General features: G+C 44.8%; 2 protein-coding genes across 2 annotated transcripts; both read right to left on the reverse strand.

Moving 5' to 3' along the window:
• Positions 1–1,950: 1,950 nt before the first annotated feature.
• LOC311327650 (rac GTPase-activating protein 1-like) lies at positions 1,951–10,048 on the reverse strand (the record flags this gene model as incomplete). The annotated part of the gene is made up of 16 exons (XM_084460736.1): positions 1,951–2,026; positions 2,411–2,516; positions 2,899–3,007; positions 3,190–3,322; positions 4,132–4,237; positions 4,699–4,897; positions 5,571–5,666; positions 6,028–6,192; positions 6,568–6,713; positions 6,907–7,024; positions 7,551–7,628; positions 8,358–8,411; positions 8,544–8,613; positions 9,266–9,420; positions 9,584–9,786; positions 9,964–10,048. 16 exons carry the CDS (start codon positions 10,046–10,048, stop codon positions 1,951–1,953), a joined length of 1,899 nt encoding a protein of 632 aa, XP_084316862.1.
• A 4,964-nt stretch (positions 10,049–15,012) lies between these two features.
• Positions 15,013–19,093, reverse strand: LOC311327652 (major intrinsically disordered Notch2-binding receptor 1-like; the record flags this gene model as incomplete). Its single annotated transcript, XM_084460738.1, has 3 exons — positions 15,013–15,207; positions 16,096–16,317; positions 17,081–19,093. The coding sequence occupies 3 exons, from the start codon at positions 19,091–19,093 to the stop codon at positions 15,013–15,015; spliced, it is 2,430 nt and encodes an 809-aa protein (XP_084316864.1).
• Positions 19,094–20,882: the final 1,789 nt, after the last annotated feature.

Raw genomic sequence — 20,882 nt, forward strand, 5'->3', positions numbered from 1 at the left:
ACCGGGTGTGTGATGTATTCTACCTGGTCAGGACCACATTTCACACTAATGAACTAATTATAGTGATTTAAAATTCATACATATTTAAAGAGAAAGACAGTATCGGGATGAAAGCACAACAGTAGCTAAACTCTCAAGGATACATTTGTCATAAGTGGTGCAATTGCACCCTCTTGTGGCCGAATGAGAATAGACGCCTCTCTACTGTAGGTTTGATGGGCGAGATTCTAGTCTGACATAAAAAATACAATCAAAAAACATCCCTGTGTTCAAAACACTTCAGTGGTTTTTATTCAACCTTGCAGGTAGTCTAACGCCCGGAGAGTTGAGGATAAAAATACAAAGATACATTCAGAGAGAGTTTCCTTGCTAGCAAATGTGTGAGCTCATGCATTGCCTTGTCTCGGTGAATAAGCATCCCATTCACACACACTTCTGGGCGTGCTGCCAATTGAGCCTTCCTGTTCATTAAATTTATCTGCTCTTCCTGTAGTCTGCTCCCACCTCAGACACCGTCTCACACTGACACATCTTCCACAACCCTACTCTATTTCTTGGTCCTAGCCATTTTGAAATTGATGTGGCCTTTCACTGCTTGCACCTGTGCACGCACACACATGCACGCGCACACACACGCACACACACACACACCTACCTTAATGATTATTTTAACTGCTTCTTAGGCCCATGGGCCTCTATAAATTCTATACAGCAAAACTACTATTGTTGCAAATACATTTGTAGCCTGAATCTTCTTCAAATTATGAAAATACATGTAATATTTTTGTATATAAGGATTAAAAGCTGAACACTTCCAAGTTGCAGAGGTCATGTTTGAACTAAAATCCAGCTCTGACAATGAAAAGTCAGTGTTAATAAGCTAACATGTCAAACCAGTCTTGCTTACAATTGATTACACTCCTCAACAACGTAATGTTAGGCTGTTTTTGCAACATACATTTTGCTTGTTTGATTGTTTAACCTTGGATTTATTGCTGACTATATGTGGTTGAATTTGTATGTTGATTGGATTGGAAAACTAAAAAGTTAACAGACTCCTATTTTTGTGCCACAGTGTAGATCCTCTGAAATACAGGAAACATTGAGACATGCACATAGTGGTTCCACGTTCCCCCAATACATCACAAGAGATCCATCCATCTATCTTCATCCTCTTATCCGTGGTCGGGTCGCGGAGGCAGCAGCTCCAGCAGGGGGCCCCATACATCCCTTTCCCTGGCAGCATCAACCAGCTCTGCCTGGGGGATCTCTAGCCGCTCACAGGCCAGTGCGGAGATGTAGTCACAAGAGATGATTTTACAAATTTCTTTTCTCCATTTACTAGGACGATTGTTTTGTCATAAAATACTTTGAATCAGACGCCACACTACAAAAAATTCAAAGTAAACCACACGAAAAAGTGACAGGACACAGTAGGCCAGGACAGGTAAGGTTTTTACATTACAAATACGGTGATACATATGACATGTCTGCTCTGTGATTACAACCACAGCTTCAGAGAGGATTATTACTAAAGCAATGTTTCCATGACAACTCGCTAATTGGACACAATAAACAATTAGGTCAGAAAAGTAGACCATGGTTCTTGGTTAAGTCCAGTGGTGCTTACACACATCATCATCATTATCATCATCATAGTTACCTGCTGTTAAAATGGTCATACCATTTACATGTGATCAAAACTATTATAATCTTGGATATAAAAATACTGTAAAGGGATTATGATACATCAATAGTGTTTAAAAAGTAAGAAAATATTGCATTATATAAATTTTTTTTTTTTAAGAACGATTTAGTACAGAGTATAAAATCAGTATTAAAAATGAGTGGTATATAAAAGTAGCACTATATTAGCAGCATAGTAGCATATAGTAGCACTATAAGTTCCCAAAGTTACCATGTTAAGGCTGACAGTTTGACCCCTGACCTTTACTTCAGTAAAGGAGAGTCAAAAAAGTTCACTTGGCGACCCGGTGTTGTGGCTGGTTTGTTCTTGCTTCCAAATCTGTAAGAGGAAGTGAGAAACAACGTCCATCTCTAACAACAAGGGCACAACGAAAGAGGAAACGGCAGAGGAAGTAACGACACAAACTAGTCTAAACTTCTGAAACTGATTATATATGCAAACACAAAGACGATAGATAATACTGTGCGTGGACAATTAAGTAAACCTAGAGTTATGAAAAAACAGTCATTTATTTGTACTAGCTCTGATGTGAAAGCTTATACACAGAACGCTCTGTATTAAATATGATACCCCTTTCATCTACTACTGTCCTCCGGTCAACGACGTCTTCAACATGGTCCCAATAAACTCGGTTTGAAAGTAAAGCCTACATGAAACATTTCAAGACAACCAAGATATTGAAGAAATGGCGCATGCGCTCACATGGTGGTGCTGGACAGCGTCTGCCTCATCCTCTGTGACAGCGAGCTGGACGAGGGCGTCTTGGTCATCTGGCGCTCTGGAGTCGTCACTGGTCCCAACATGCTGACTGCTTGTTGAGAGAATTAAAATAAAAAGTAGGCCGTGGCGTTGTTGAGATTATTTCACAGCTATTTTACCTGTATACAACAGAGCTATTTAACCCTTTCGATACGACCACGTCACCGGCAACATTTAAAAAATATCTACCAAATATTTTATAATATTTAAAAAATATCTAACAAATCTAAAAAATTCCTCACTCCAACACTTGCTGAAAGCTGAGAAACTGCGCTTTCTAGTATTATAGGGAAAATCTAATTAATATTCAAAATGTTGTCACTGTACTTTCAGGGTTAAAAGGGTTTTAACCTGTATACAACAGAGCTATTTATTCTGTATACAACAGTCATTTGGTAAGTTACATGATAAGTTCTATCAGTTTGTTTTACCTCTCTGTTCTGGAGTGTTGCCGAAATTAGCGTTGTTATGTGGGTGGGCGTGGCCAGCCGTGAACCGGCTCCAATACTCTACCGGGAGGCTTAGCAGACGCTCAATCACCTGCAAACACACACTAGTCATTCCTCTTTTATAGAAAGTAGAGTTGAAGAGTATAGTTGAAAAATCTTCCAAAGAACTGCATCGTACTGTACTGTAGCATGTATAGCTATTGCTAATTTCCAATGGCCGTCCCTAGAAGGGACTTAAATTCATCTTATGGGCTGTATGGTTTATATCCGCACCCTCGGCTGCCTGCTGGTGTCCTGCAGGATGATCATGGGGTCCGGGTTGGTGACAGCATGGCCGACCAAGGTGGGCCCAAAGACTCTGGCCAGGTTGGTGACGCTCATCTTGGTGTCGACACACTGGGCCACCCTGTCAAGGGGACAAGGAGCGGCGTGTGAGTTCAACCCTTTCAGAATGGAGCCTCTGTGTATCGCCTTATGAAAGAGGGACTTTTTTTAAATGTATTATGTTAATCTATTTAAATGCATTTAGACCAGTGGTTCTTAACCTTGTTGGAGGTACTGAACCCCACCAGTTTCATATGCGCATTCACCGAACCCTTCTTAATTGGAAAAATAAAATATGATTTTTTCAAATCCAAAACATAGGTATATATTTTGCTGGTGCACAAAATGAACCGTGCATCAACATCACTGTGTTCAAAGAACAAAACCATCAAAACATGATTTTCACACAAAAACAAAAACATAATAATGAATATTTACTGCAAATCAGTGTGACTTCTGCTGTTGCCTTTCAGAGACTAGTTCAGACCTTGGCAAGTGCCACTCTCATGTCATTTTCGCAACAAAGTCTGTTCCTTTCACAATCACACGACGTACCATCACGACAGTCACAAGTCGACTACTGAGCGCACCAAATTCCCTGCAGCACAGATAGGCCAAGCGATGTAGCGTGATCACCTGCAGCCAATGATGGCCAAGCGGGGCGTGTCATCACGAATCATATGAGTCGGGTGTGTGTCTTGACCTCCGCCGAACCCCTGAGACTGACTCACCGAACCCCTGGGGTTCGATCGAACCCAGGTTAAGAACCACTGATTTAGACACTGGTGATAACCACACAGGATTGAGGATTTAACTCCTCCTCAAATGTGTGGGTGTCACATAGTCCCCCCCCCAAAAAAATAAGATGACCTTGAAGTGACAAAGTCTCACCTCTGTAGATGGAGGATCAAACAGGCCAGCGTGTCTCTACTGGGTTGAGGAAGCTCACTGATGGTCTGGTACATCATCGCCAGGCTGTTGCCTTCATCTTGGATTTCTGTGGACAATAGATGAGGAATAACGATTAAAGTCGCACTGAAATGAAAAAAGCATTCTGTCCCAAATTCTACTTTTGTTGTAATCTTATATCAAAGTATATAATTTCTTACTTCCTGGAAAACGGTAGGTCACGTGCAATGACGACAGGCCAATAATCTCACGACATCCACCCGTCAATCAACGCTATCCTTCTATCGAATCTGTCTAAAGTTCTTAAAACCCGTCCACTTGTCAATGTTCCAATCAAAGTCCTCTAAACACATGTCCCACCCTCATAGCTTGTTATGCGTCGGAAATACATCAAACTACGTAAGTTAGATGATCTCAAACTTCCGTTTCAGTGCGACTTTACGTACCTCAGACACGCATGTGCATGAGTTGACTGAAGAGTTGTATTCCTCCTACGTTCTTCAACGATTAAACCTTTTTCTGTACATTTATTCATTAGAACTGACTAACCTGCGGCCTCCATGAAGGCTCGGTTGAGGCGGAAGGTGAGCAGGGGTTCCGGAAGGTTCCGGAGGAAGTCCTTGAGGAAGCCCGTGACGGCGTGGATGTCGTCCACCTTGCCGAGAGGCGGCACCGTCCTCCCGCGCAGGAACTTCTCCTTCAGCTCTTTGACGGTGCGCTCGGCGCCAGAGACGCGGTACAGGCCAACCTAACGTGCGGAGCGGTGGGGTCGACACACCTGATTAACAAACCATCATCTATCCATTTCCTGGATTTTAGTTTTCCTGCATTTTCTTTTAAATGTCCTTTTTTTGCATTTTGTTTTATGTGACCTTTTGTGTGTTTCTTGCACTTTGTCTTGATGAAAAAATATTATACTGTGCCAATTTACTCATGAACAATAACAGTTTGTTTTGAGTAATTTGTTGACATAATTTCCCCTGGACTCCATGATGTGTGACAGAAGATGTAGTGGTATTTACCTCATGAGTGACAGGAGATGTAGTAATAGTTTACCTCATGAGTGACAGGAGATGTAGTGGTATTTACCTCATGAGTGACAGGAGGTGTAGTAATAGTTTACCTCATGAGTGACAGGAGATGTAGTGGTATTTACCTCATGAGTGACAGGAGGTGTAGTAATAGTTTACCTCATGAGTGACAGGAGGTGTAGTAATAGTTTACCTCATGAGTGACAGGAGATGTAGTGGTATTTACCTCATGAGTGACAGGAGGTGTGGTATTTACCTCATGAGTGACAGGAGGTGTAGTGGTATTTACCTCATGAGTGACAGGAGATGTGGTATTTACCTCATGAGTGACAGGAGGTGTAGTGGTATTTACCTCATGAGTGACAGGAGATGTAGTGGTAGTTTATTTACCTCATGTAGCCCCCTGTGTTCAATCTCCTTGATGCAGCAGAGCACGATGGCAGGGACCCTGGGGGAGGAGGAGGGGGCGTGGTCTGCCAGGGTGACCTAACCCCGGGAGAGGGATGGTGAGTCAAAAAGTTATAAATCAACTTCATAGTCGTTGATTTATGAGTTATAAATCAACGAGTTATAAATCAAGATCATAGTCGCCATTACTCATTTGATGTGTTCAGAATATGCCCGAATCAATAATGATACACAGGTAACTCAAATGGTATTGATGTCTGAGGTTCAAGCGAGAGATATTAGCAGCTAAAAAATAACGTGGCAATGTCAGATGGGGCGTAAAGCTGAAGACTAAATGCTGTAGTCCTGATGGCTCAGTGCATCAACAAAACATCAATTACATGTAGCACATTGTGTCACGTGAGAGCATTTTAACACACTGCCCGATTGAGGGTAATACCTCGGTAGGCCTGATGGGGGTGCTAACAACGGAGGGGTTACACGGCAGGGGGCATCGGTCACGACACTCGGGGTGCGTCACCACCCTGCAGTCCTGGCACCGCAGGTAGAGCTTCCCAAATTTGGTCTTCCTTCCGCAAGGCGCACAGAACTCGGACTTAATGACCTGGGGGAGGGAGGGAGGGAGGGAGGGAGGGAGAGGGGGAGGGAGAGAAAGAGAGAGAGAGAGAGAGAGAGAGAGGGAGAGAGAGAGATAGAAAGAGAGAGAGAGAGAGATTTACTTGTCTTAATATCCCAGTGTTTCTAAATTTGCTTTCATTGTTTTTATAGTTTTTATTCTATTTTACACCATCTTTAATTTTTAAAAATTATTTTACTGTTTCTTTTAAATCTGTTCTCACTGTGTTTATATGATTTATGTTTTTTATCCATCTCTTTTTAAATGCTACATTAATTTGGATGAATGGTGCTATATCAATAAAATGACATTGACATCCCAGGTCTGACTGGATGAGGAACCGGTGTATAGAGATATCCGTACGGTCTTGGCGATGAATTCATGATGTTTTCGTCCTGTTCCGTGGGGGCGGGGCGTCCTGGGCGGGGGCATGGCATCACTGACCGACGAGCTGGGAGCCTCGCTGACCGTCTCCGATTGGTCGGTGGTAGTCGTGTCCCAGACTTGAGCTGTTGGAAGACATTAAAAAGTTTGTTTCCAAGCAAATAAAATCAAGCAGATTGGTGGATTATAACCATTTTGTTTCTATTTTCTATACCAATTGACATAACTTTAACAGGTCATAAACCATCACTTTCAAACCTCTTTCTGGCCGAGTTGGACAGCGTGGAGTTAGGGATGAGGTCAGTCATATAGTCTTACCAGTCTTTCTCTGGTTCCTCGTCCAGTAGGGCACCGTCTCGATGGTGGACACGGCCTCCACAGGGCCTCCGTTGGTAGGAACCGTGATCGTGGTTTTGGCCACTAGAGACTCATTCCCCTAGAATGACCCAGAAGAACACCACAGTATTCATAACACAGTATTCATAACACAGTATTCATAACACAGTATTCATCATCTGATTCAGAGGAAAGACACGGGTCCACAATTAATCGTAATCAGGAGAGTGCCATATAGTTCATCTTTAGATGTTAAACCTTGTTTTTTTATTATCAACCTTAAAATTGACTACTACTATTAAAGTTTGAGTGTCAAAAGCTACCCCTGAAAACTGAATTCATGGTAAGCATGAGTTTGTTTTATATACAAAAATAGTATCATAGTATGTTGTATAATAGCCTGAGCATTAATCAGTCATGTGAGGTGGACAAGGTGGTCAAGGCTTTGACAGCGGCCGCCAGGCCGAAACGTCGTGTGAATAAATCCCACAGCATCGAGGGCCGGAGTGGGCGGTTTCTTTTCCTTTTCTAGGAACTTTTCAACTTTTAACTCAACGCCTCGCTGACCCCAGGTCAGTGACTGTGGGTTAGTGACCAGCTGAACTGAAGCTGTAGAAGGACAGTACCCTCTCTGGCGTGCGGCCGGTGGAGCGAGGCTTCTTCATGGCCTGCGGAGGACCCTCAACGTGGATCCTGGACGAGCGCTGTAGAAACAGAACAACGGTTGGAGACGCGTCCAGAAGGTGGAAGACCGCACCTCGTACTTGCTTTAGTTAGACCAATCAGGGGTGTGTGGGGTCAGTAGGCCTCGGCACTCTTCAAATCCTCCGGTCTGTTCTAGCCTCTACTGACTTGCTTTAGGAGGGGGGTATCAGCAGGAACACAGAACCTTCCAGAACTGCTTTCTTAACCCTCCGCCTTAAAAGCTTTGGTAGAAAATAATCCTAAAAAGAATGTGGAGAGAAGTGTTTAACTGGTCTTGAGTAACTGTTTAACTGGTCTTGAGTATGGGAGTAGGGTCCTGTCTAGGGTGTTTGCAGGACTGAGTCGTTGTGTGGGAACTCTCTCACACATCTGCCATTCTTCCTTGAAATACTGTTTACTGTAAATGATGCCCTCTAGTGGTACAGATCAGAAACATCTGATTTCATCCACTTGGAGCTCCAACTGGCCTCAAACATAATAATAATAATGAATCTGATTTATTAAGCGGATTTCTCAAACCCACTACTACAACACTCAACTACTCTACTCTCAACTACTCTACTCACCCTACTACAACACTCAACTACTACAACACTCAACTACTCTACTCTCAACTACTCTACTCACCCTACTACAACACTCAACTACTACAACACTCAACTACTCTACTCACTCTACTCTCAACTACTACAACACTCAGCTACTCAACACTCAGCTACTCTACTCACCCTCTTCTGGCGCTTCCTGAGTCTCACCGTCCTCATCACGGACGAGTCCCAGTCCTGTGGAGAGGGGAGATAAGACACGACCTTTTCAATGAGTCAATAATCCTTTAACGCCCTGGTGATATCATCACTATTAATTAAGACCGAGACACCTGAGAAATGTTCACAGTGAAGCGGGAGTATAATTACCAGGGAGTCATCGGTTTTGTCAAAGCTGATATCTGACAGCAAGGAGGCCGATTCGTCGATGGTGGTTAACCTGGAGGACACATTTAGAGACAAAACAGGAATTAGATTGTTTTTGGTGTCTGATCCGTTACTTCAAAACATCCTATGGTTAAACTACTAGCCTACTAACTTTACTAAATAACAGCCATCAGTGTCTGCAGTATGTTGTATTGTATTGTATACTATTTTTGTATATAAAACAAACTCACTCAAACTTTAATAGTAGTAGTAAATTTTAAGGCTGATAATAAAAAAAAATTGAATTGTATTGTAAAAGAGATTTTATCTCAATGCTTTTTATCTGGTTAAATAAAGGTTAAAAAAAAAAGTGATGTGATGTGATTGTGTGTTTGGCCACAAATTGGCACGGTGGGCATTTTGATTGAATCTATGCGATCTCGTCTATCACAGTGTCGAGGCGTTAAGAGTACCACGGAAACCATCTGGCACTAGTCTCTCCCACGTTCAGTTACCTCCCACAATCACCATCGTTACGGCGACCACTCTGCATAATTCACTCTCTAGATTTGAGTAGCAGAAAAACGGAGAGCCGTCGCTGGTATATAAATGACCGCTAATCAAATCCAGACAGTTCGCCGAAGCGCTGGTGATTGTGGGAGACGACCGGATGTGTAGGAGGCCGCTCTGGCGCCGCTGTGCGGCCAGGTGAGGGAGGAGCAGACCTGCGGCTGGCGTTGAGGGTGGCGCGGGCGGCCTGCGCGGCCTGGGAGTGGGCGCTGAGGAAGGCCAGAGCAGACCGCTGCTCCTCACTCAGGTGGACGCTGCTGCTGGCGTTCTCCGAGATCAGCAGCTCCCGGATCAGCTGGATCTGACGCTCCTACACACAGGCGCGTGCGCGTATACACACACACACACACACACACAAACACACACACGTTCAAGAGTCAAGATCTTTGAAAAGATCTTGCAATGGAAAACAAACTAGGCCATACGCTAAGCATTTCAGCTGATGGACCAAGGCGTTGTATAAAAGCACCAACCAATTTCTCATAGTCGGCCTCTGCCTTCTGGCGCCGTCGAATCTCCACATCCACCTGGTTTCGGGCGTGTTTCAGCTTGACCTCCAAGGCCCCCCTCTCCGTCTCTGTTTTGGTTAGGACCTCCTTGCACGCGCCTAACTCCGCGTCGCTCTGCGACCACTTCCGACGGCACTCTTCAAAGTTCAAAACCATCTGGAGGAACTCTTAAAAAAGAATTTAGAGCACAGCTTAAATCAGCATATTCATTTCAATACACAAAACTATTTATATTCTGTATTGTTTCAAGCGATACCGGGAAAGGGGTCAAAGGGGGTAGTGGTTCTCCAAGTTTCAAACTTCAAAGAAATGTAAATGTCAATTGATGATTGGTCGATACTCACGTGGTTCGATCCCTTGCTTCAGGACCTCGACGTGCGCGCGCACATTCTGGAACTGGTTCTGCAGGTTCAGCACGGATGACGTCATGACCTTGCGTAATGAGGTCAGACAGGAAACGTCAGTCGAAACCATGGCAGGAATCCAGTCTGCCTACTATAGTAACATTATATCACAAAGAAACAACTTCCATTTTCTAACCTTGAGTGTTTGGGGTAACATTAGCCGACGTTAGATACATGCAAATATATCAATTCTAGCCTAATTAGATTAGATGATAAGTAGCTAGATGATATACGAAAATTGCTAAGCTTCATATTGATCTATACATTAACAACAGTAAGTTACAGCAATACATACTCATTGGCCTCGGTATTTTTTCCACGATCAGGTTTTCAGCTGCTGCAAATGTCTCTTGTCCGAGAGGGTTTGGACAACAGCTGGTTGTTTGTCCCTAGTGCCACTCCTTCCGTCTCCAGCCGCCTCTGCTTCAAACTTCAAAAACATCTTCTTCTGGCTTTCTGGAGCAAAGCACTGCTTTAGCGCCACCCTCAGTGTCGGAGTGTAACAACAGTCTTCACCGGTTGAACCCATGGACTGTTGTAGGCAGGGGTTACTGTAAATTGGGGTGTGTGTGTGTGTGTGTGTGTGTGTGTGTGTGTGTGGGGGGGGGGGGGGGGGGGGGGGGAGTATTGGGGTTGGTAAGTGAAATATCATTTTTGTGAACATGAAATGGCTGCATTCTTTTAACAATAATGACAGAAAAATGTAAAAAATAAATGTTGATGGTAGATGTGTAGATGTTGAGCTGATGAGGTTTGTGAACCAACGTTCAGGGGCTGAACCCTGGATATAGCCCTGGCCCAATTTAACCAAGGTTTTTAGGTTGTAGCCTAAAATCCTAACCTAGACCAGGGTAATAATCTGAAAACAAATTTCTAGGCATAAATCCACATAATTAAATCTTGACACAAAACGAGCCATTTATGAAGACAGGAATTCTGTTTTTTGTGTGTTTGGGCCTAACTGTCAGTGATAGCATCTCCAACTGTCAGTATTTGCAAGATGTGAGGAGACGGTATGGAAATCATTTATCCGTCACAGTTTGAGGGTGCAAGAGTGGATATTTGTAGAAAGTTGAGCTCATGTGAAATCGTTAGTTGTGTCCTCGTTTACGCTATTAGACACACATGGGACGAGCCAGAGCATCATTAATCAGCCCCGACTCGCTGGCATATCTGGGCTCTGCAGCAGTACAGCAGGTGATGGGAACACCCTCCCAGTTTACAATTTTATTGTCATATACTTAATAACAATGCATCATACATCATTATCAGTAATGAAAATCTTTGGCTCAGAGCCGACTCAACTTAAACTTAAAATAAGGCAAAGAAATGACTTGTGTACAGTATGTGTGTAGCCTGTGTGAGAATGAGACATAACTTCTATAATATGCTGCACATGGAAGTCTACTTGGCATTCATTTTGAGGTTTAAGGTTCATTTCTATCTTGTATTTGCACCGTATTTTGTATTTGCATTTGCACTATCATGTCTTTGTCCTGTCCTGTCCTGCACCCTGTCCTACGTCGTCTCCATCAGCGTATGTCCTTACCCTCGTCAAATTCCTAGTATGTGTAATACACAGCATATAAACTGATCTTGGATGTAGTCTACTATTCCTTCCTGCTCCCATTATTATTATTATTATTATTATTATTATTATTATTATTATTTTATGTTTCATATTTCCTTTACTCTTTTAAATAATATTGTTAGTCAGTACTGTCTCTCCATCTTCATCAATTATTTAAACCTGATTTCATGGCTACTACAGTCAAGCATCACTTAGCCCTACTGACAGAAGGCTCTCTACTTCCCAGATAGAATAAAGTCTTCTCTCTCTCTCTCTGAATGACTGGGCACATTTCTCTCGTCTCTTTCTTTGTGAACCTAAAAATATTTGCATATTTTACCGTAGTCACTTGGCCAAACAAACACTCACGAGTACAGTGGATCTACTGTAGAAAAGCACCTTATTTACACCAAAGGCATTCTTGTTTACATCATTAGTAGATCTACAAGTCATCTGTCCCAGTCGACACCCCCGCAGGCTTCAGCCGAGGTATTCTTCAGGTTTTGAGAGCAACTCACCGTCTCAGGCAAGGTTATTCATCACACCAGCATCGCTTGACAAACCATCTATTCTCTGAACCCCTTTGTCACCAAGTGATACTGTAGACTGATGCTCTGATTGGTTCATCTGGCTAGAATGGGTCAGTGCAGCTTTGAATAGAGCAGACAAACCTGGTTTAATTCTTTATTTGTAGGCCTACGTCTCTCATCACCCTTGATGACTTGATTTATGTTACTCTTCACATACTGTCCTGTAATCATCCCTCTCTAATTTAGATACCATCCTGCAAACAGAAGCTTATCGTGTGTCCACACTCACAGGTATACTGAATTATTACAGGGAACGCTGAAATACCTGTAAACACAGATTAGGGCTGTACACAGACATAGATGTACATTAACAAGAGATAACGACAGATATTTAGGCTGTGTAAACTATCTGGGTCAAAAAGCACACTGCTGTCATTCCAAATGTGCTCTTGATGAAGGAATTCAAGAATAGTGATGTGTTTTATAAATAAATACATTTAAAAAAAGATTTCTCAAATTTGTCGGGTGTTAGTCTAAAGGTAGGTAGCCCCAATTCTTTCTTCTTCTTCTTTTTTTAGCTGGTGAGTCATGGGAATGTCCTAAATCTGTGTGGGTTCCAAGAGAGAAGAAGTCTGTGAATGGTGATGTAGAGACGTTTCAGCCCATTAGCCGTAGAGAGTTCCGCTGACTGCAAGGTTGGGGCCTTCCTGCCCCATCATAACAGTAATGGATATACAACAAGACCCCTGGGAGCCACTCTGGAGACACAGACACTTAAGAGAAAGCAATGCTTTCGACGAGGCCCCCACCACTGCACATCCTGTTTGTCATGAGGGTGTGTGAGGATCCGGACGCACGAAAACAAGCAAAACAAAGCAAATGGTAGTTCGAGTCAATCTCCAAGACTTTTCAATTCAAAGTTCATACTTGGTTCAATAAGGAATATTTGATTATTCATAACTAATTCAGATGGTGTTTGATCATAAAAAGGTAGTTTTTCCTGACTATATGACCCAACCTAAGAAAAAGTACATCTTTTAGTGCCTCAACTATTTACTAGAGTAGCACACTATTCTTTAAAGTAATGTGGCACCACCTGCAGACATCGCTTATAACATCCGAGGAATGTCAACTGGATGTGCGGTATCAGGCCCTTAGTATGGAGGTATGTGATGAGATAATGTATTATGTTCATGCATGTCTGTGTGTGTCCAAACATCCCTCCAATCGGATTACACTTAGAATCTCCCTCTCAATGAGTGCTTCCTGGAACAGGCCACACCCCTTTTCTACATTCCTTAGGGGCAGAAATATCTATAACAGCACAGAGGGGAAAAATGAGGTGGTAATATTCTCCTGAAATATGATCATTCAAAGTTTAGGCCACTTTACTCCCACTAAAACAGAAACTCAGTCTCATCTTAACATCCTTGTAAGTAGAATGGTCAGGGAAGCACCAGGAAGCACAAAAGCACAATATCTAGGACATGGTGTTTATTTAAGACTGCTTCCTTTAGTTGCGAAATGTTGCTCAAAAACAATGCACACCATATAAATATAAAGGGCAGGTCCGGTAGCATTATAAGCCATGTTCTAAGGTTATTTACGATCATATACAACGGCCGATATCAAAGTTTTGTCAAACGGTGCACTCTCGAGATATAGCCCGTCATCGCTAACACAGGTGCACTAGGCAAAATCCCTCAAAAACACCATGAACTATAGTTTTCAAAGACAAGAAACTCACTACTTTGTGCCAATTTTTTTGCCAGAACAACAACGGACACCAGTGACCACTCGGTGAGTTTCCTGTCTTTGAAAACGAGAGTTAATGGTGTTTTTGAGGGTTTTTGTCTACGCACCTATGGATCCATTGAGCGTGTTGGCGACGATGGATCTCGAGAGTGCACCATTTGACAAAACGTTGATATCGGCCGTTGTATATGATCGTAAATAACCTTAGAACATGGCCTTTAATGCTACCGGACCTGCCCTTTAAGATTGGCTCAATTCAGTTACATTTAGTACATTTGCAGACTTCTTTCCTTCTATGTGCTGTAATGGTCAACAGTGGGAATGCAATTATCCATATTGAATTTGTAAGGCAACAGGATGACGTTCAAGGAAAAACGCATGTGTGGCACTTAGCATCTGTACCTGGGGGCGGCTGTAGCTCAGTTGGTAGAGCGGGTCGTTCAGTGATCGAAGGGTCAGTGGTTCGAATCCCAGCTCCGACTGTCCACATGTCGAAGTGTCCTTGAGCAAGACACTTAACCCCAGATTGCTCCCAATGAGCAGGTTAGCACCTTGCATGGCAGCTACCGCCATTGTTGTGTGAATGTGTGTGTGAATGGGTGAATGAGAGGCCATTGTAAAGCGCTTTGAGTGCCGCTAAGGTGGAAAAGCGCTATATAAGTGCAGTCCATTTACCATTTACCATTTACCAGAGTTATTAGGATGTGAGCTACTGTAATCCTCCAAGAAAATAGTGGGGTGTATATTTGCTGTGATGCCAGGTCATAGGTCAAAATCCACTCTCTGAGCTTTGTAAATATAGAGGATTAGTTTATCCAGGGTTTGCCCTTTAGTGAAATGTTTGGACCTACCTGCTCGTTCTCTCAAGAGAAGATAATATGGAACAAATTAAGGTCATAAGAAGGAATTTGTACTTGTATCTTTTGAGCTTATCCTGTTTTCTCTCCTAAAATGTTTAACTGGTGCAATAGCAGACAGTACTGAATATAGGTCACATTCCATGTTGAATATATCTATATATACATGTTAACTGTACTGGAGGAGGAGTATAAGAACAAATATTGATCACCCAATATTGATCACCCAAGTCTGTCTGATGTACCTCGCTGGGTGTTCAGGTATCCGGTCCAAAGCTCATGACCCCATAGTACAGATGGGGATGACGATGATGAGGATGATGGTGATCACCGTGGCAACGAGTGCGGCCAGCTTGCAGGCTTTGGCCCGGCGGAGGTGCGCCTTGTTGCGTCTGAGCAACGCGTCGTAGCCCGGCGTGTAAATGTCCTCCATCCAAAACTCCAGATTATTGGGGTTCAACGAGTCCTGGGCCTATAAGAGAGAGGAAGAAAACATGGAGTCAAAAAGCAAACAGTATCTGGCAACAAAAGAGTTAAGGATTATATGATCTACATATTTGTTTGTCCCCCTTCAAGACACTGAAGATTGCATTACATCAGACAGAATGTTTGAATATCAATGTATTGATTGAATATGATGTATTTAAGCATCTGTGAAGTATTTAGACAAGGTTAATCAATGGTCGTATTGCAGCAACACTTCTCTGCTGGAGTGGCTTATGTCATAATCATACTGAATAATGACATCAGCTATTCTAGTAGGACTTTCAGATTAAAGATAAGTCCTATTAAACAGTTTTAAAACATCATCATAATAAAATAAACACTTGTGATAAGAAACGATATGTCTGAAGTTGTGAGTGCATTTGAATTTGCATATCTTCTTCTCAGTCTTATTTGTGTTGAAATCCACTGTTCTAGTCATAATGTCCTGTCAATGGTCACCAGACTATCATAATCACACTACTGTGAGGTCATAATTGTGCGTCGTGTGAGGTCATAATTGTGCGTCGACTGTCTCAGTGTCTCACACAACCGTGTACACAGAGCGTACTTGTAAATATAGGCCTAGTGAGTTTACCCTGTCAAGATGAAGCTTCACAATACTGCTTATGGCAACCTATCCAGTCCTCTCACATGTACATATGTGCCAAGGGCTTACTGTCATTATCCTAATTGACAATAACAATAATTGCCTAAAATGTTTGTGTTAATGCCTTTTCACCATGCAATCTCATTAGCAACAATGACATGTTTACTCTGTAAATATGATATAATGTTGATCAGCCATTTGGAGCTGCGTTCGCTCCCCTAGAGAGGCAAACGCGGCGTCTTCGGTGTGAATGTGCTCGAGCGTTACCTGCAGGTCCAGAGGGGATATCCTGGACTCTCTCTCGTCCACGGTCCACACTCGTCCCCCCCTCCCCTCGGACAATCGAGGGTCGTTGGTGAAACCGGAGGTTACCCCGCCTCTGGCCGAAATACCCCCTCTCTGTCCGAAGAGGGGCGAGCTGAACACCTGCTCCACCAGATGGGAATGCTTCGGGGGGAGCAGGTTGGAGGTGCTGTTTGATTGGTCCATCTACAGTATAAAGAGGCGGGTCAAGTGTTTAGGGTTAGGGTTAGGCATCAGCCCCCCCCCCCTCGTCAGCTCTGACCCGAGCAGGGCGCCACAGAGCTGCCCGAACAAGGCCGCCCATTCACCTCCATTCATAGGGACTTAGGCTCAGGAGCAGGGGGGCGGGGGGGGGGTAAACGGCCATCGATGTGTAGGAGGTCACAGAGACACGGGGTTTGGACTGGCAGAAAGCTCTCCACACACATGCGCATGCACAGAGCAAAAACAGAACTTTGAGCGAAACCTGCTCCCTGTGTTGGGATGATAGAGCCATGGAGGTCGGACTGGGGGTTGTGGGGTGAGAGCCAAGAGTGCATCATATCTAGTCCTGTCCTATCCAGCTAGCTAGCTACGTCATTTAATCTTTCCATGGAAAGTATTTACCTATACATACTCTGGCCGGTGTGGGCGTTTCCTGTCTTGCATTCAATAATCCCCACAGGAACTTATAATAAATAAATACCAACGGTTTATCAGTGACAACCTGGTTTGAGCAGTTTTGCAGCGACATGCATCACGGGTGGAGGTGTGTGCTCTCCGATCGACCTTTGACCTTTTCTAGTTTAGAGAATCTGAATCGAGCCTGGGATGAAAGCAGGGCATAGGGAGCAAAAAGGGCACATGGCATACAGAATGTGTGTAACCACACACCTTTATATCATTGTTCCTCAATGGGGACAGTGACGACAAAATGTCAGCCACTGCACCAGTCTACAGAATACAATACCTGTCCGCTTCTTCCATGTAGGGCCTTGCTGTCTTTATTCTTAGAAAAGGAAACCGTCCAATCCCGTGCCGAGACGGACACGCTCGGCTGACTGGACTCCACATCGCTCTTCTCCTCACTCTTCCCCTGGGATCTGGACGTACGACGAGAGAGTATCCCCTTTTTAACTCCCTTCCCTCCCTTGATGACGTTTTGACTGCCGGTAACATCGCTCTGCCCCCCCCCGACATCCCAGTCCGGATCTCCACCGCTGGTTCCCGGGAAGAGATGCCCGGAGATGGAGAGAGGCTGGGGTTCGGAGGACTCTGACCCAGGGGTCAGTAAGGGACTCCCTATGGTGGACATGCTGACGCTGGGAGGCCCTATCCACCGGCCGCCCCTGCTTCCTGCTACGGGTCCAGGCTCTTGGATCTTCTCGTCCAATCGGCGCAGGGCGGAGAGCACCTGGGAGATCTCCGCCTTGACCTCGGCCAGCGACTCCAGCTGGCGTTCGATCTGGCTCATGCGCAGCAGCAGCTTGTAGACGCTGGCCTTCACTCCGTCGTCGCTGCTCTCCAGGGAGTGGAAGAGCCGCTGAAGCTGACCCAGACGTAAGCGTCGGCCCTCGGGGGTGTCCTGGCCGACGGGCCCCCCTCCTCCTGCTCCTCCTCCTCCTCCCGCGTCATGGAGGACCCCCGTGGAGCCGCACATGCTGATGTCATCCAGGAAGCGGAAGATGGCGCTGATGTCGTCCTCGCACATCATATCCGGGTCGTCGAGCGAGGTCATGAAGGAGAGGCGGTCGGCGTGGACCAGGCTGCGCAGCCGACGGGGGTCCGGAGGGTCCGTCTGGGTCGCCGTGCTCGCCACCACCCCTCTCTCCCCGGGATGCCCACCTCCCGCCCCCCTGGGAGACCCCGTCGGGATGAGGGTAGGGGTGGAGCGGCTCGGATGAGACACGACGTAATCTAAGCCGGACCTCCCCGCGCCGACCCTATCGTCCATACTCAGACTCTTGTCGGTCAATACTGGGTTCTGACTCCTGGGGGGTTGGAGGTGCTGGGGGGGCCAGTCTGGGATCCCCCCTGCGCCGAAGTAGGTGGAGTCCTGTAGGTCCTCCAGGCTCTCGTGTTTCGCCCGGCGGTCCGGCGGGGGCCGGGAGGCCGTGGGGGACGGGTACGGGTTGGGGAGCAGCTCGAAGCTGTGATTGGACGCCTCCTGACCCCTCGGACTCGGCGACTCGCTACAGACGGTCACTTGGGGAATAAGCGGCAGGTTGTGGAAGTCCTTCTTGAAGATGTCTCTCTTCTTCACGCAGGACGGTCCCGGGTTTGTCTCTCCCTTCGGTCCAGGGTCCCCGCTGAGAGACTCCTGAGTGGACGACTCGCTGTCCGTCTCCAGCGGTAGATAGATACTCTGCATGGCTTGTCCTGGGACCCTCCCGCTCGCAAATATTGGAATATTGTGAGGCCAGTCAAAAGAAACCGCCCTCGCTCGAGCCGGAGGGGAAGACACCAGAGATATTGGGTCGGGAGGCAGACTACCTCGCTTGTGGGCAGAGTAATTTGATTTGGGGAAGAGCAATGACTGGTCAATAGGCCTGCCCCCTGAGTCTGAGTGGGCGCGTACCCTATCCCTCCCTGTGAATCTCAGCCTGTCAGCACCGGGCAAAGACGACGCTGCGTATTGGTCGACGGGGAGGACGGGCTGGACTCTGATTGGACGGTTCTCATCGGGGGCCCCGCCCGTCATCTGTATCAGGTTGAATATGGTGACGATGTCCGCGGCCACGCCGATGGGGGAGAGGCCTAGCCCCCTGGTGGTGACCCGGTCTCGGAAGAGCGTGGCGGGGAAGCACGAGTCGTGACAGGCCGCGGAGAACAGAAGGCTCCGCAGCTCGATGAGGTGCTCCAGGTCGAAGCGGGTGCTGACCATCCGGCACAGGTCCTGGAACGAGAGCCAGTGGCGCATGCTGGAGAGCTCGTCCAGAATCCCCAGCAGAACCAGCGGGTATTCCTGTGGTAGGCTGGCCATGGCGTCGCACCGCCTAGGATGGACACAGGGCGTAAGGAAACTGTCTAAAACCCAGAACCTGATCAGAACCATCATCAAAAAGGCAACTCAAGTCTAAATAAACGTTACTTTTGCTTTTTACGGTCTGTTCCATACTGTGAAGGCACATTTCCATTTCATGTAAACTTAATGGACAATAAAGTTGTTGTTTTTTGAATCTTATATGATCACCAAGAACATCAACAATGAAAGTACATCACACCGTGTAACTCTACTCTACATTTTAAGCGTGGAAGTAATAATTCACATTTCACAGTCTTGGACTATGCACATCATGCTACAACAGAAGCGGTCACGGAATGTAGGTCTTTCACACGACCTTATTTTAGGCCTTAAAATAACTGACCATATGATGTGATGACGGAGAAGCAGGTGCACCGTCAGAGGAGGCTGGAGCTGGTCTAAACCACATTAACATTCAGAGACGCCCTCAAATGTTTTTTTTTTACTAAACAGGTGCACAGAAACATAGGCTATGAGAATAAATAATACTCTATTCAAGTATAGTAGCCTATTATTTATTCTCTAATGGCTAACCTTGTCGGAGTGCACTTCTCCCACGATTGAACGAAAGACTATTGAGAGAAATACTATTTTGACACGTTTAAAATTGAAAAGCAGAGAACAAACTCACCTTTAAACTGATCACTAAGGAATCGCCGGGCTGTGACAGTCCGTTAGGTTATTATAATAATAATAATAAATGTGAAACGCATGTTCCACCGAAGACACCCATGCATTATTGTTTCCTGGCAGGCTATGTTAAAAGCAGCAGCCCTACATCCCATGCAGAGAAGAGGAGATAAGAATCCAGGTCATCCTCTCATACAAGTCTGCAGTCCCCTAAGGGACCTCATCCATTCAGGGAAACCTTTTCTCACCAAATCCCGAAAAACACCAAATATCAATTATTATTTAAAATCAAGACTGATCATTATGAATCAGGCAGGAGAGAAATATGGACTCACTCCAAGAGAAATGTGAGTCGACTGTCCGATGACAAAACGTAGGCAGATTAAAAATTGATGCTTTGCTAATTGAGGTGTCTAAAAATCCGGCTTGACAATAAACTATGAGACCAGAGGAGCTGCTAGTCCATGTAAGTAGACCTGCCTGTCTGTCCTCCTGGACCTGTCACCATTAGCCTGCATTACAATCCATACCCCTCATACTTAAACCCCCATTAGTCTGGCGGGGAAGCAATGCTTTCATCTCTGGAAGTCTCTCCAATTCACCTGCCAAAACGGAAAGGACTTCATAAATCGTGCTGGGAAATCGTTAGGAGAATCAATACAATGAATGAATGGGATAAACAGTAGTTTTGCTGCTGTGCAGGTGTTGACTTGGGTTCAAAAACTGTGTTGAGAGATAATTCAGTTTTGCGGTTGCCAAGTGCTGTTCACCTACTCTTCAATTCAACTCAAAATTCCTCTAGAATAATCTATGTATTTCAGTTTGGAGTTTCACGAGATTCTGATGTGGCATTTAAAAATAAAAGCCTTCTAAAGTATCAAAAACTGCTTAAATCAGGATTAAATCAGGATTTAATTTAGAGCAACCTATTAAAACCATGCATGCTTACACCTACCATAAGTAGCTAACACAAGCAAAAAATATTTTATTTGTTTTTAATACTGTCTGAACAACACACACAATACAATATACATGGAATACAAAGAGTATCTTTTTTTTGTGATCAACATTTTTTTATTGTTTTTAAAAGAGTATCATTTTTGAGAAACAATACAGT

This window comes from Borostomias antarcticus, assembly GCF_949987555.1.
Source record: "Borostomias antarcticus genome assembly, chromosome: 33".
NCBI lineage: Eukaryota > Metazoa > Chordata > Actinopteri > Stomiiformes > Stomiidae > Borostomias > Borostomias antarcticus.